Source organism: Natrix helvetica (assembly GCF_964273705.1).
Source record: "Natrix helvetica genome assembly, chromosome: 4".
Classification (NCBI taxonomy): Eukaryota; Metazoa; Chordata; class Lepidosauria; order Squamata; family Natricidae; genus Natrix; species Natrix helvetica.
In genome coordinates this window covers 170685020-170701256 of record NC_138550.1, presented here as the reverse complement: position 1 = coordinate 170701256, position 16237 = coordinate 170685020, and the positions used below count along the sequence as shown (strand labels likewise).

The 16237-nt window shown below is 49.5% G+C and overlaps 1 protein-coding gene across 1 annotated transcript in view; it reads right to left on the bottom strand.

The window, feature by feature from the left end:
* Window positions 1–2210: 2210 nt before the first annotated feature.
* ZC3H3 (zinc finger CCCH-type containing 3) overlaps window positions 2211–16237 on the bottom strand; it is a 193390-nt gene continuing 179363 nt past the window's right edge. The window contains exons 11-12 of the mRNA XM_081951954.1: window positions 13772–13947; window positions 2211–3044 (exon numbers count right to left, since the gene is read on the bottom strand). Coding sequence (XP_081808080.1) covers window positions 3013–3044; window positions 13772–13947 — 208 coding nt within the window. The 3' untranslated portion in view covers window positions 2211–3012. The remainder of the gene's footprint in view (window positions 3045–13771; window positions 13948–16237) is intronic.

Sequence of the window (16237 nt, the reverse complement as noted above, 5' to 3'; positions counted from 1 at the left end):
ATATTACATAGCTGGGCCATGAGATGCCTGCAAAGAAACAACCATGATCCGAGAGCACCGAAGACCTTCTACTGTTTGAAGAGAGGCAGCCAAGCACTTCTGAGCTAGCTTTGAGGACCCTTCCTCCCCCCCCCCCCATTCTTTGTCCATGTCCCTGAGAAGAAGCTTCCCAAACGAATGGAGCACAACAGAGGCTGCCACTCGAGTGTCTTCAACAATGTCCTAACTCCTATTTAAGTTTTTTTTTTCCTTTTGGAACTGTAGAATTTCTTACCAATTTACAGACAGGATGCTCTTTAACCGGTCATCCGTGGAGACCAGAAATTACTGCTCCCCCCAAGACATAGGCGCCATAGGTTCACCATCACAGTATTATGGCGTGGCACCTCTTTCCTCCTGTCCCCCCTTTTCCTCTCCCTGTTTCAGGAAGTTTCAAGACAGGAAAAAGACCACTGAAAATGCTGGGTGGGTGGAGAGAACGATGCTGACCTTTGACCTAGCTCAACTTAGTCCATCTCATGCTCTGGAAGTCCCATCATCCCCTGCCAGAGCAATACATCCCATCTCATGCCAGGTGAGAGCGATGCATTTCAGTTCTCCACCCGAGATCAAAAGAAAAGGGCATGGCTTCCTGCTTAGCCCTGATTGGTGGGGAAGGGCTGAGCGTGCCCGTCCTCTGCCCAATCAGGTTTGCCCAATCCCTTTGCCTGTATGGCTTGTAGAGCCTGGGCTGGCTCCAGAGTAGCAGAATCGCAGAGTTGGAAGGGACCTTGGAGGTCTTCTAGTCCAGCCCCCTTCTCAGGCAGGAAACACTATGCCCGTCATGGCGAACCTATGGCATGCTTGCCAAAGGTGGCACGCAGAGCCCTCTCTGTGGGCATGTGCACCACCACCAGCTGGTCTTTGGCTTCCTGGCACACGTGCACTGGGCAGCTGGCCTTTGCGGGCACCAGTGCCAGAAAACAGCCTTAAAAACCACCCAAAAGTAGAACGCTTTCAGGCCATTTTTTGGGGGGGGCTGTTTTCCAGCCAAAAAGGGCCTGAAAAACAGGCCTGTGCATGCTGAGCAGCTGGTCTTCGGGTTTCCGGTGCTCTGGCACATTAACATGCACACATGTGCACGCATGTTCCGGTTTGGACATTTGGTGGCACAAAGGTTTGCCATCACTGCCCTCTACCCTTTCAGATAGCTGTCCAGTCTCCTCCGAAAAAATTCCAGTTGGAGCAGCCACCACTTCTAGTGGCAAGCTGTTCCACTGGTGGATTGTTCCAGGTTGCTTCTCTCCTTGATGAGTTTCCATTCATTGCTTCTCGTCCTCCCTTCAGGGGCTTTGGAGGACAGCCGACCCAGGGGTGAACTCTACCTGTTCTGTGGGCGTGGCTTGGTGGTGGTGGGTCATGTGACTGGGTGGGTGTGGCTATGCAGTCATGTGACTGGGGGGATCAAAAGACAGAAACTGCTGTCTTGCTGGAGCAGGGTTGGACTAGATGACCTCCAGGTCCATTCAAGCCCTGGATTATCCTCTGAAGCTGCTTCTAGTGCCAAGTTTGTAGACCTCCCTTCCTCTCCTTTTTCCCTCCCTCCCTCCCTCTCTCTCTCTCTTTCTTCCTTTCTTTCTCCGCTCCCCCCCTCTCCCTCCCATTTTGGGCCTAACAGGGAAGCCTGCTGGGAGCAAAATCGGGCCACCCACCCCCACCCCCACGTTTCCGGAGAACCTGTAGTAGAAAAAGTGCTTAAACGTTTTTTTAAAAAAAGTTCCAAAGATCAGCTGTGCAACATGCGATCATGGGAACAGGTTTTTTAAAACTTTTTTTAGTATTTTTTACTACCAGTTTGGGCAAACTGGCCCGAACTGGTAACATTTCACACCCCCAAATATTGGAAGACCCCCTCTTCTTTGGGGCAGCCCCTCAGATATTGGAAGACTGCTCTTATCCTTTTCACTGGACTAGACATACCCAGTTCCTGCAACCTTTCTTCCTATGTTTTAGTCTCCAGTCCCCTAATCCTCTTTCTTGCTCTTCTCTGCACTCTTTCTAGAGTCTCCGCATCTTCTTTTATCTTGCGGTAAAGGACCCGGGAAGAGGACGAGAGCAGGGGGCAGGAAGTTAAAGGAAGGACTCAAAATCCAGCGACCCACGAAAGGCGAACTCCCTTCACCGGGAGGACCCGAATAACAAGTAAGAAATGCACCATGTCAACAAGTATGAACATTTTGCTTGCATTTATGTGTATTAAAAGCATCCAGACAGGTCTACGTTACAAATTGCTAGGAGTCCAAAGCTGGGCATGAATGTTAACAAAAGCTTGCAAAAGAGGAGAGGTTGCAAATCCTCCAGGTTGCATTTTTCCCCCAGAGCGGAAAGAGAGAAAAAAAATTAAATCAGCTTTGCGTTTCTGCAAAATCTTGTTTCTTTCGGGCCAACTTTTGTGTCCCGTTTGTCCAACACAAAGTATCTGGGATGCTACACCCACAACGATTACACCCTCCCCCCCCCAGTTCCCCCTTGGGTTGTGCTACAGAAAACGCCCAACCACCACCGTTGCAGAAAGGGAAGCCAAGGGGGCAGGGGGAGCTGACCGGCCAGGGCGGCCGAGAGGGAGGCACCCTCAGGACAAGAGGGGTTGGGGTCTGCTTGCCTAGGGAAGGGGGGGGCTCAGAACTGAGCGAGGGTCTCTTGAAAGGCGCCCACCAGTCTTATCCAGCAGAAGGAGCCCAAATGCGGCCTTGGCAGATGGATTTGGGGAGCGTGGGAAAGGGGAACGTTCCTTTCTCGCGACCGTGAAAACCACAACATTTGGGGTGCTGGAGACAGAGAGGTCTTGGTGCCAGGGTCAGTCCTTGCTGAAGGGATGGGTGTGTTGAGGTCCTGGCTTTTGCCCCCCGCCCCCTGCCCCGGCCTGGCATTGCTCTGAGGTAGTTGCCGGGAAGGACACCTGATCCCTGAGAAAGAGCGAGCGAGTCGAAAACTTGGTGGCCGGTCAGCCTTCGGTGTTGGCAGGAGGAGGCGTCACAGCCTGGGCTTGATCTGCAGGGGCTTTCCTGGGGGGGGGGGGGGGAGAGAAAAGAGAGGAGGAGGTCAGCTCTCAGAGGGGAGGAAAGCAGGCAGAGAAAAACCTCCTGGCCAAAACCCCGCCATTCGAACCCACGATTCCTCTTTCCCATCCTTTATTAAGCTCACCTCTTTCTCTCCAGGTGTGGCACAGCCTTTCCCGACCACATCTGGAGAGATGGAAGGTCAGCCCTGCCTCCCCCTCCCCTCCCCAGTCAGGGCACTCCATCTTCTCCAATCTTTCTTTCTTTCTCTTTCTTTCTTTCTTTCTTTCTTTCTTTCTTTCTTTCTTCTTTCTTTCTTTTTATTTCTTCCTTTCTCTCTTTTCTTCTTTCTTTCTCTTTTTTCTTTTTTTCTTTTTTTCTTTCTTTCTTTCTTTCTTTCTTTCTTTCTTTCTTTCTTTCTTTCTTTCTTTCTTTCTTTCTTTCTTTCTCTCTCTCTTTCTTCCATCTGTCTGTCTGTCTGTCTACCCAGCCAGGTGGCCAACCAAATCTAGTCCAATTCAATTGAACCCAATCCAACTTAACTCAACCCAGCCCAAACAATCCAATAGAATCCAATTTAATTGAACTCAACCAACCCAATCTAATAGAATCCAATCCAGTCAAATAGAATCCAATCCAACCCAACTGAATCAACCCAACCCAACCCAACCCAACCAATCCAATAGAATCCAATCCAGTCCACTTCAATCCAACCCAACCAACCAAATCCAATTGAATCCAACCAAATCCAACCAACCCAACTGAATCAACCCAACCCAACTCAACCCAACCAATCTAACCCTGGCTGGGAGAGAAATGCCTTGAGCTGTTTTTTGCAACCTCAGCAAAAGGACAGATGTGACCCTCCACAGCTCTCTATGAGGAGAAGCAGCCAAACCCCAAAGATACTTGGGGTACTGGAGGGAGGCGGGGCAGGAACCCGAGGGAGGTGGGCTGGTCTGGTCCTGGGAGCCAAACCTGAGATGGGAAGCTGCTTCTGCACCTCTGGCTGAAAGCCCCTCCCTCCCCCGCAGACGCAGAGTTTGCAGCCCCAGGCCCATCAGTAGAAGGCCCTTCTCTGGCAGAGCCAATGCTGAGGACCTTGACCAGGGGCCAACCCTGTGGCTGAAGCTCAGGAACAAGCAGAACTGACCCCTACCAGTAGCCTCTCTGACTCCTAGATGGGCACCCTGCCATATTTCCTGGGAGGATTGGAGACCCTGGAAATACAGATCATCCTCAACTTATGACCACAACTCAGCCCCAAGTTTCCATCGCTAAGTGAGACAGTTGTTAAGCGAGCTTGGCTCTGTCTTACCACCTTTCCCGCCACCGTTGTTAAGCGAATCACTGCCGTTGTAAAGATAGCAACACCGTTGCTCAGCGAATCTGAGGCTCCCCCCCACTGACTTGGCTCGCCCAAAGGTCGCAAAAGGGGATTGCGTGTATCCCCCCGGGACACTGCGACCGTCGTAAATATGAACTGGTTGCCAAGGGTCTGAATTTTGATCACGAGACCCTGGGGATGCTGCAACGGTCGTTAAGTGTGAAAAAAGGTCATAAGCCACTTTTTAAAAGTGCCAATGTCATTTCGAACAGTCGCTAAAGGGACGGTAAGTCAAGGACTATCTTTCTGCGAAGAAGAGGCCAGGGGGACCAGAGAGCTTCCCCGGGGCAGGAGGAGAGGATGAGGATGATGGGTGGCCTTTGCTCCAGCTGCCTTCTAAATCTTGCCTGAACAAACTTTGGGTAGTCCTGATTTACGGCTTTTCAGCTAATTTATGTAAAATAAAGAGGGCTCGTTTAGCACCTTTCCACCCTTAGTATAACAGGCATACATCAAGGGGAGTCAGCAGAGACGGGGCCATTACTCACCCGGCAAGAGAGACAGTGGCCAGAAATAGCCAGCCCCGTAACTGCCCGCTGTGCCACTCTGTCCCCCTGGCAGGAAGGCCTTAGGCTTTCAGGACCCCAAAGGGCCACGAAGAGAGCAGCCCCAAGTACATAAAATCATAGGTCTGGAAGGGAGTTTGAGGAATGATGGAGGAGGAGGACGACTGTGGGGTTTTCTGACCTCAGTTATTTTCTCGCAGACGTTTTATTACCAGTCTAGGTAACATCATCAGTGCTAGAAGAGGAGGGGGGTTGTGGAATGGGGGAGGGGGAGGAAGAAGACTGTGGGGTTGGTTCTTGGTGTTTTCTGAGCTCAGTTATTTTTTTGCAGACGTTTTATTACCAGACTAGGTAACATCATCAGTGCTAGGAGGAGGGGGGGAGGTGTTGCTCCCATTTTATATACTATGGCTTGCCTGTATCCTTGGCAATTCTTGATGGGGTGTTGTTTATTGCTTTCAACTCCAACTTAAGGGCAGCCTAATCAAGGAACACCCCCCCCCCCGAGACTGACAGGGCCAGCCCCCTGTGTATAAATGCAGGGGATTCTGGGAGTTGAAGTCCACCCACCTTAAAGCTGCCAAGCCTGGGAAAGAGGGATCTAAGTCAGGGGTGTCCAAACTTGGGAACTTTAAGACTTGTGGACTTCAACTCACAGAATTCCCCAGCCAGCCATGCTTTAAGACTTGTGGACTTCAACTCCCAGAATTCCCCAGCACAAGTCTTAAAGTTCCCAAGTTTGGACACCCCCGATCTAAGTGACGAAAAACAGACTAAGGTAGGCCACAGTTTTATGGTGCTGGGAGTATCACTTTTTTCAACCTCATTTTACTCCCATTTTACTCCTTCCTTACTTATGAAATTTCATTAATTTCACAATAATTTTTTAATTTAGAATAATTTTACAATTATTCCGTAAGTTTGTTATTCCTGCTTGTCCTCCCGCCTCTCAAGCACGCCACTGAGATTTCGGTTTTTGTCTCTGCTTTATAGTTTGGCTTATAACTGTTCGAAGGTTTACACATACGCCTGTCCTTAACAGCCATCAGTCATGCTTTTTCAAAAAGAAAATTCAATGGTAAGGATCTTAAAATTGAAAATTTTAAGACAACAGCAACCATCCAACAAGGAGGAGGGCTGAGAGAGTCGAGACTACATTAGAGAAGAGGAGCTAAGACCATGTTCGCCTCTAAGTGAAAAGAAAAGAGAGGAGAGGAAAGGAAAGGAAAAAAGGAGGGAAGGAAGAAAAAGAAAGAAAGAGAAAGGAAAGAAAGAGAAAGAAAGAAATTAAAAGGAAAGAGAGAAAGAAAGAGAAAGAAAAGGAAAAAAAGAAAGATGGAGGGAGAGAAAGAAAAGGAAGGAATGAAGAAAGAATGAGAGGGAGAGGGAGAAAGAAAAGGAAATAAATGGAAGGAACAAAGGAAAAGAGAAAGAAAAAGAAAAAAAGAAAGAATGAGAGAAAGAAAAAGAGAGAGAAAAAGAAGAAAAAGAAAAAAATGGAAGGAAGAAAGGAAAAGAGGAAGAAAAAAGAGAGAAAGAAAAAGAAAGAATGAGAGAGTGAAAGAAAGAAAGAAAGAAAGAAAGAAAGAAAGAAAGAAAGAAAGAAAGAAAGAAACGAACGTCCTGGAGCCCACTCCTCATAAATGCAATTATGCTCTTGCAAAGATTTAGCCATTGGTGCAAGTCCACACGCAGAGTCCCATGACCGAAGTGACACTTCAACGGGGGCCTTCCCTTCTCCCCCTTCCGACAAATGCCAGAATGCTAGGGAAATATCCCAATGGCCAGGATTAATGTCCTCGGAATCAATGCGGGATCTGCGCAAAAGGAACGGAAAGGAAAGGCTCATCTGAATGAGGAATCATTTTGAAACGCAGCCCCATCTATTTCATGCCAGGCCAGCAAATGAGGGGAAATCCAGGAGGCAGAAGAAGCCCCGTGCCGGCTGAGCAAGCAGCCCTCAAGCTCCCTCCTCCTTTAGCAAGGAGTTCGCACAGATTAAAGTTGCTGTCAGGCCTGCAGCCCTCTTTTCTTTTGGATCTTTGGCCGGCCACACGTTCTATTCTTCCGCTATGCCTTTTCTATGGTGGGGAAATGGGAGGGGGGATTGTAGGGAGAGTGAGATGCGATGTAGCCATAACAACATTCTTTCTAGAAAGCCAAGGTCATCCTTTGTTTCTGCACCTGACCGGAATTGGGTAGGTGGAACTGATAGCGTGGCAGTGGGAGATTGGACCATGGGATTGGCTTGTGGGTGTGGGGGAAAGATCTTGAACTTTCAACTGGGTGAGAAATCCGGGAAGCTTTCAGATTCGGGTCTTCCCAGATGTGCCAACGTGGCTCTCTTAATACATTGGAACTTTGAGGAATCCTTTGCCTGGGACTCTGATTTAATTTTGGATGCTATTTGGAGTCCTGACATTTGCATTTCCGGGCGGCCCAAAAGATATCCAGCTGTCAGCGGAGCAAGAATGGGGAAACCCTGGATGTGAATAGTCGAGTATGAATTGGTTCAGTTCGGTTCACAACAATGAGAGGACCCATTTGATAGGGCACAGGTGAGACCACACTTGGAATATTTGCTTTCAGTTTTGGTCGCCACAATGTAGAAAAGATGTGGAGACTCTAGAAAGAGTGCAGGGAAGAGCAACAAAGATGATTAGGGGACTGGAGACTAAAACATATGAAGAACGGTTGCAGGAACTGGGTATGTCTAGCTTAAGAGAAAGAAGGACTAGGGGAGACAGGATAGCATTGTTCCAATATCTCAGGGGTTGCCACAAAGAAGAGGGAGTCAAGCTATTCTCCAAGGTACCTGAGGGCAGAACAAGAAGCAATGGGTGGAAACTAATCAAGGAGAGAAGCAACTTAGAACTGAGGAGAAATTTCCTGACAGTGAAGACAATTGACCAGTGGAACAGAAGTTGCCTCCAGAAGTTCTCAAGAAGAGACTGGACAGCCACTTGTCCTGGATGGAATACTTTTCTCTGCCTTGGGCAGGGGGTTGGACTTGATGATCTCTAAGGTTGTTTCCGGTCCTAGGATTCTGTGTTTATGAATGCAGGGAGGGAGGGAAGGAGTAAGTGAAAGAGTGAGCAACTGGATGGATGAGCGAGTGAGTGTGTAGGAAGAAAGGGAGGGAGGGGTGAGTGAGTGAATGAGTAATTGGATGGATGTGAGTGAGTGAGTGAGTGAGTGAAGGAGGAAGGAAGGAAGGAGTGAGTGAATGAGTAATTGGATGAGTGAGTCAGTGAGTGAGTGAAGGGAGGTGTAGGGGAGGAAGGAAGGGAGCAGCAAAAGTGCTGCTAGAAGGAGCAAAGAGAATTGCATTTCCCTTTCCGATCCCCCCCCTCTCTTCCGTGTCCCTCCTGGGTGGGCTCAGCCAGGTGATCAATCTTGCTGCCACCCCCACCCCCACCCCCACCCCGTTCACTTCTTTTCCCGACCTTCTGCGCATGGGGAGCGGCCCCCATTTATCTTCCTGGAACCAGGTCTATCATTTCTACTTAGTGACGGCTCTGGCTAGGAAGTCTCCCCCCCCCCCCCTTATGGTGATGATGGAAGGGCTGGGGAGCAAGGGGAGGGGGGGGTGCAGGGCCAGGACCGGCAGGCAGCCTGGAGGGAAAACCAGCCTTGGCTCAGCTGGTCGGGCCGCCTACGAGAGACTCTGCGCTTCAAACAACGACGGACGTCTTTCTGTGAAAACCAACAAGCCTCTCTCCTGCCCTTCGGAGGGAGGCAGGCAGGCAGAGTGGGAGGGAGGGAGGGGAATCCTGAAGGTCCTCTAGTCCAGCCCCCTTCCCAAGGCAGGCATCTTCCCAAGGGAGAAATCAACTTACAACGGCTCATTTAGTGACTAAGGTTACAATGGGGCCGACAAAGGGGGCTTGTGACCGTTTTTCACACTTGCGACCATTGCGGCATTCCCACGGTCACAACCTCAAAATTTGTAGGCTTGGCAACTGACTCATATTTGTGACCGTGGCCGTGCCCCAGGGGTCATGGGATCCCCCTTGTACGACCGTCTGGCAAGCAAAGTCCATGAGGAGGCCGGATTCACTTAACGGCACTGAAATGCTGGCCTGGGGGTGCCCCACAGCTCCCAGGGGGCTCCTTAGAGGCAGGGAGGCCCAGCTTCTTCCCACAAGGAAACCACCCAGCTCAGAGAGCCCCAAGGACCCCCCTGTCCTCCCCCCTGCCAGCTGCATTCCCTTCTAGCACTGATGATGTTGCCTAGTAGGGTCATGAAACGTCTGCAAGGAAAGCCCCAAGCTCAGAGAGCCCCAAGGGCCCCCAGTTCTCCTTCTCTTCCTCCTCCTTCTTCCTCCCCTTCCTCCTCCTCTCCGAACACCCCACTCCCTCTACCACTGATGATGTTCCCTAGTTGGGTCATGAAACGTCTTCAAGAAAACCACCAAGCTCAGAGAGCACAAAGAGCTCCTTGGCCTTCCTCCTCCTCTTCTCCACAAACTCCACTCCTTCTACCACTGATGATGTTGCCTAGTAGGGTCATGAAACGTCTGCAAGAAAACAGCCAAGAGCAGAGAGCACCAAGTCCTCCCCCCAGTCCTCCCCCTTCTCATATTCCTCCTCCTCCTCCATCCATCCAAGAGCACCAGATCAGCAGAGCTTCGGCCTACAGAGGAGCCCAGGTGGGTCAGGAGGACACAGTCCCAGGTGAGGCAGGTGAGCCCCGAGGGAAGGGCAAGGGGACCGAGACCCACCGGCCAAGTCCTCCCTGCCGAAACTGAAGAGGTAAGTAATGATAAAAACCCCCAAAGCCCCAGAAGCCTCCGTGAGTTTTCCGAAGCAAAAGCGTTTTGCGTTGAGCGTGCTCAGTGGAGCCGTTAAAAATTTAAAAAAAAAGATGCTGGAGCAGCATCTCCCATTAACGTTACGATCGTGAAATATGACCATAAAACGACAGCCGTGTGGCCGCCAATGTGCAGCCCCCCCCCCCCCACACACACCCGAGTTGCCAGGGGTTTCTCCTCGCTCCGACCGTGCAGAGAGCTGTAAAGTGTTGACAGAGAGGGCTGTTGCCCCCCCCCCAATCCCCTTTTCTCTCTTAAACAAGGCTGAGCAGAGTCATTTACAAAACAAGCCCCCTACCCACACAGCCCGGGCCTGGGAAGGGGGGCAGGGAGGCGAACATCTGCTCCCCGCAGCCGATCTTCTTCAGCCAATTAACTAAAATGGGTGCTTTCTAATTAAATTAGCCCTCGATTGGAAGGGGGCATTCGGTGACAATTGGGCGGGGGGGGAGCGGGGGGAGGGTCCTCAGCCGTGACTGGCATGAAGGCTGTTGAATTGCCAGGTGAAAGACGGAAAGGTGAGCTACCTGGGGAGGCTTGGCTTCTCTCCGCTGGGCAGGCCGGTCAGAAGTCCAGGAGTTACAGAACTGGACCTCTCCCCCCTCCCCTCCCCCAAAGGGGTCAGGGAGGGGGGGCAGATGGGACGTTTGACCTACGTGGGGTGGGAGCTGCCACTAGAGAGGGATTCGCAGTTGGTTGGAGAGCCAACTTCAAGGTTTGGTCCTTCATTGGTCCGGGTGAGAGGTTTTTATTCAGCTACATTCGGACCGGGGTGAAATCTAAATATTTTTTTTTTGCTATCGGTTCTGTGGGCGTGACTGGGTGGGGATCATGTGACTGGGTGGGCGTGGCCACGTAGTCATGTAACTGGGAGATCAAAAGACAGAAACTCACTTTAACAATGTCCTGCTGAAGCAGGGTTGGACTAGATGACCTCTAGGTCCCTCCCAGCCCTGGATTATCCTCTGAAGCTGCTTCTACTGCCAGGTTTGTAGTCCTCCTTTCCTCTCCTTTTTCTTTCCCTCCCTCCCTTTCTTTCTTTCTTTTTCTTCTTCCTTCCTTCCTTCCTTTCTTTCTTCCTTCCCTTTATAATAATAATAATAATTTTATTTGATTAGCCGCAACCCTCTCCCGAAGGACTCGGGGCGGCGTACAATCAAAACGGATAAAAATACACATAAGACAAACATATATACAAAAAGAACAGAGACATATACATATGTGCATGGAGGAGAGTTGACTTATAGGTGAAAGACAATTAAAAACACAATTTAAAATCCCCTTAAATAAAATTACTAAATTAAAAAACCCATCAGGAGCGATACGAAGTTATGGTTGAGCCAGGCCGGCTATTTGGAAAAGGTGGGTCTTGAGCTTGACACGGAAGGAGCGGAGGTCAGTAGTGGTCCTAATATCCGGGGGGAGGTCATTCCACAGGGCTGGGCCCGCCACAGAGAAGGCTCTGCTCCTAGGCGCCGCCCCATGGCACTGTCTGGTGGACGGCACCTGGAGAAGTCCCTCTCTGTGCGAGCGGATGGGTCGTAGGGATGTATGGGGCAGAATACGATCCCGCAGGTAACTAGGTCCTGAGCCATGGAGCGCTTTAAAGATCGTAATCAAGACCTTGAAACGCACTCGATAGACCACAGGAAGCCAGTGCAGCTCGCGCAGGAGAGGTGTCACATGGGAGTACTTAGTACTCCCCATAATCACCCGCGCGGCCGCATTCTGGACCAACTGCAGTCTTTCTTTCTTTTTCTCCTTCCCTCCGTCCTTCCTCTTTCTTTCTTCCTTCCTTCTTTTTCTTTCTTTCTTTTCTTTCTTTCTTTTTCTTTCTTTCTTTTTTCTTTCTTTCTTTCTTTCTTTCTTTCTTCTTTCTTTCTCTTCTTCATCCCTTCCTTCCTTCCCTCCCTCCCTCCCTCTCTTTCTTCCTTCCTTTCTCAGCAACCCGTTTTTGGCCTAGAAGGCCTCAGAGAAGCCTGCTTGGAGCAAAAACGGACCCCCACCCACCCCCATGCGTCTGGAGAACCAGTAGTAAGAAATTGCTTTAAAAGTTTTTTTAAAAGTTCCGAAGATCAGCTGTGACATGCAACTTTTTTAAAAAACTTTTTGAAGTATTGTTGACTACCTGTTCTGGGAACCAGGAGCATTTTTTACTACTTAACCGGCCCGAACCGTTAGCATTTCACCCCCTGCTTGGGACTGGTTCACTCACACGCCTCAGCTCCATGTTGTCCTGTTTAGGGACGTTTCTTGAGCCAAGCGCATGCGTGGAAGGCCGGGCGCATGGGCAAGCAGGGCATGTGGGAGTGCACATTGGCAAACCAATAGGGAAGGTAAGTGAGAACCAGCCCTGCGCCAGGTGCATGCGGGCAGAGCTACTCAGTGAGCAGACATTTCATGACCCTGCTAGGTAAGATCATCAGGGCCAGAGGGGAGTGAGGTTTGCTCTCTAGTGATGCGCAGCCCCTCCTAGCAGGGATGAAGTTACTTAGTAAGGTAATGAAACGTCTGCAAGGAAAGCACCAAGCTCAGAGATCATCCAGGACCCCCATTCCTCCTCCTCCTCCTCCTTTCCATAAACGCCACTCCTTCTAGCACTGATGATGCTACCTAGTTGGGTGATGAAAAGTCTGCAAGAAAACCACCAAGATCAGAGAACACCAAGGACCCCACAGTCCTCCTTTTCCCCCTCCCCCCTCCTCCTCTCTGCAAATCCCACTCCCTTCTAGCACTGATGATGTTATCCAGTTGGGTTGTGAAAGTCTGCAAGAAAACCATTAAGCTCAGAGAGCACCAAGGACCCCACAGTCCTCCTCCTTCCCCTCCTCCTTCTTCCCTCTCCTCCTCCTCCTCCTTTCCACAAACCTCACTCCCTTCTAGCACTGATGATGTTACCAAATGGGGTCATGGAACCCCTGCAAGAAATCAACCAAGCCCAGAGACCCCCAAGGACCCCACAGCTACAAATGTTTTCTTCCGAAGAACGTAAGTGCCTGTCCTTCCGTGAGAAGCCAGGAAAAAAATAAAATAAAGAGGAAGAAACAGAGGCAACACAAGCGGCCTTACACCGGAGAGCCCCCTGCCCCCTTACTTGGTTCCCCAAAGCAGAACTTACCTGCAGCCCCTGGCAACAAACCAGGTTTATTTCTTCCTCTTCTTCTAGATTTAGAGGCCATTATTAACTACCCCAGGAGCAAAAGGGGGAATTACACTACCCTTCCTTGGTCCAAGTCCCCTGCTTGGGCAGTGGGTTGGACTAGATGACCTGCAAGGTCCCTTCCAACTCCGTTAATCTGTTAAACAGGGTGCAGGAGCCCGGGGTGAAAACATGGAACAGGGACTGTCTGGAAGCTGCCCAAGTGAGAGAGAGGACCAAGGACAGAGAGGAGTAGCAGCGAGAAAAAGGGGAAATTTTTAATCTGATTTATTCCCTTTATTTCTTAGCTTTTCCTTCTTGTCAAAACATGGCTCAGCTCTCAGGCATTCTCCTAGTCCAATTTGGAATCTTCTACTACACCAACTTTGGCCCCTTTAAGACCTGTGGACTTCAACTCCCAGAATCCCCCCGTCAGGTCAATTCTCGGAGTTGAAAGTTCGCAGGTCTTAAAATTGCTGGACACCCCTTGTTCTACCTCAGGGGTGTCCAAACTTGGGGACTTTAAGACTTGTGGACTTCAACTCACAGAATTCCCCAGCCACGTGACTGGCTAGGGAATTCTGGGAGTTGAAGTCCACAAGTCTTAAAGTCCCCAAGTTTGGACACCCCTGTTCTACACAATGAACCCAGAAGTTGTGAATGCTCCAACCCTGGAAGTTTTGAAGAAGAGATTGGACAACTGTTGGTCTGAAATGGTTGAGGGTTTCCTGCCTGAGAAGGGCATTGGACTAGAAGGCCTCCAAGGTCCCTTCCAACTCTGTTCTGAATTTAAAGAGGCCTGGACACCCGATTGGTTCTTTGTCTTCTCTGCGGGGGGAGGGGGGTTGGACCCAGTGGGACAGGGGACACCACCCCCCATGGCGTACCTGCTTCTTCCCCATTTCTCTCTGCCTTGGGGCCCTCCTCCTGGGGGGAGGTGGGGGGTGACTGGAGAGAAATGAAGGAAGGCTGCTTGGTTAGCCGGCTGTTTTGAGGGAGGATTCTGGGGTACCAGAAGACCCCTCCTCCTGCTGCTCCTTCCTCCTCTTCCTCCTCTTTTCGCCTGCAAGGGAAAAAAAGAAAGAGCAATTGAGGTGTTTGAAGAGAGACTGGCCAGCCATTGGTCAGAAATGGTAGAAGGTCTCGTGCCTGAGAAGGGGACTGGACTAGAAGACCTCCAAGATCCCTTCCAACTCGGTTGTTCTGTTACTATTGCCCATTAGCCTTCACTCCTGAAGAGAAAGCAGCATGCTTTAAATATTTAGATTTCGGGAACTATCTATCTATCTATCTATCTATCTATCTATCTATCTATCTATCATCATCTATCTATCATCTATCTATCTATATCCCTATCTGTATGTATGTATGTATGTATGTATGTATGTATGTATGTATCTATCTATCTATCTATCTATCTATCTATCTATCTATCTATCTATCTATCTATCTATCTATCTATCTTTATCCCTATCTATATCTATCTATGTACCTATCTATGTACCTATCTATGCACCTATCTACGTATCTACGTATCTACCTCTATCTACCTACCTACCTACCTACCTACCTACCTACCTATTATATGATTTATATTCATTCTATGATTCTGTAATGGTCTCCTGCTTGAACAGGGGGTTGGACTAGAAGACCTCCAAGATCCCTTCCAACTCGGTTGTTCTGTTACTATTGCCCATTAGCCTTCACTCCTGAAGAGAAAGCAGCATGCTTTAAATATTTAGATTTCGGGAACTATCTATCTATCTATCTATCTATCTATCTATCTATCTATCTATCTATATATATATATATCTATATATCTATATATCTATCATCATCTATCTATCTATCATCTATCTATCTATATCCCTATCTATATGTATGTATGTATGTATGTATGTATGTATGTATGTATCTATCTATCTATCTATCTATCTATCTATCTATCTATCTATCTATCATCTATCTATCTATCTATCTATCTATCTATCTATCTATCTATCTATCTATCTATCTATCTTTATCCCTATCTATATCTATCTATGTACCTATCTATGTACCTATCTATGCACCTATCTACGTATCTACGTATCTACCTATCTACCTCTATCTATCTACCTACCTACCTACCTACCTACCTACCTACCTACCTACCTACCTACCTACCTATTATATGATTTATATTCATTCTATGATTCTGTAATGGTCTCCTGCTTGAACAGGGGGTTGGACTAGAAGACCTCCAAGATCCCTTCCAACTCTGTTGTTCTGTTACTATTGCCCATTAGTCTTCACTGAAGAGAAAGCAGCATGCTTTAAATATTTAGATTTGGGGAACTATCTATCTATCTATTGATAGATAGATCAATAGAGCAGGGGGTTGGACTAGAAGACCTCCAAGGTCCCTTCTAACTCTGCCTTTCTGGAGTCTTAGCTCAGAGGCGGTGAGTTAGCTCTGGTTTGAGCTGACCACTACCCTCTCCCTCCCCTCCGGCCTCAGCCCTCCCCTTTTGGGCCACCTGGCCTCAATTTCGGACCCCTCCAAGAGCTCAGGGGGGCCCTCCCCCCAGAAAGGGAGGGAGTGCCAGCTGTAGGTGACGCACTTCACCATGTTTGACGTCTGTCTTGGCAGCCGCCGCTCCTCGAGACGGAGAGGGAAGGTGCTATTTAAGAGCCCTTCTCACCTAACCCTGCCTGAAAACAGGACAGGAATGCTGGGGGGGGGGGGGTGTCTGGGCCAGCTCCTCGTCTTCCCTTGCCCTGACGGATTCCTGCCTGCGTCCAGCCCCCCTCCCCCCAGCCGCCCCAAGGGCACATTCTTACCTAAAAAGAGCCAGGAGGTATTTTCTGCCTCTTTGACCCAGGGGAAGCGGGCGGGGGGGGGGACGGGGGACGGGGGACATCCCAAGTTTACGTAGCCGCCTGAATTAACTCGGCCAGGGGTATTTGTGTGGCTCTGCCGGGCACTGCCATACAAGGAAGGCTGGGGGTCTGCGGAGGCTGAGAGAGGGAGGGGAGGGGGGCATCGTGCAGGAGGGTCAAGCTCCTTTGCAGGTTACAACAATGGGGCTGTCCCCCCAATCTATGGGGAGCGCCGGGCCTGAGCTCCTAAGCCAGGATTTGGCAACCTCCGTCACTTTAAGACGGGTGGACTTCAACTCCCAGAATTCCCTAGCTGGCTGGGGGGGATTCTGGGAGTTGAAGTCCACCCGTCTTAAAAGTGACAGAGGTTGAAATAAAGGCACGGAGTAGGACTAGACTTACAACAGCTCATTTAGTGACTGTTCTAAATCTCTTCATTTAGCAACCATTCTAAATCTCTTCATTTAGCGACCGTTCAAAATCTCTTCATT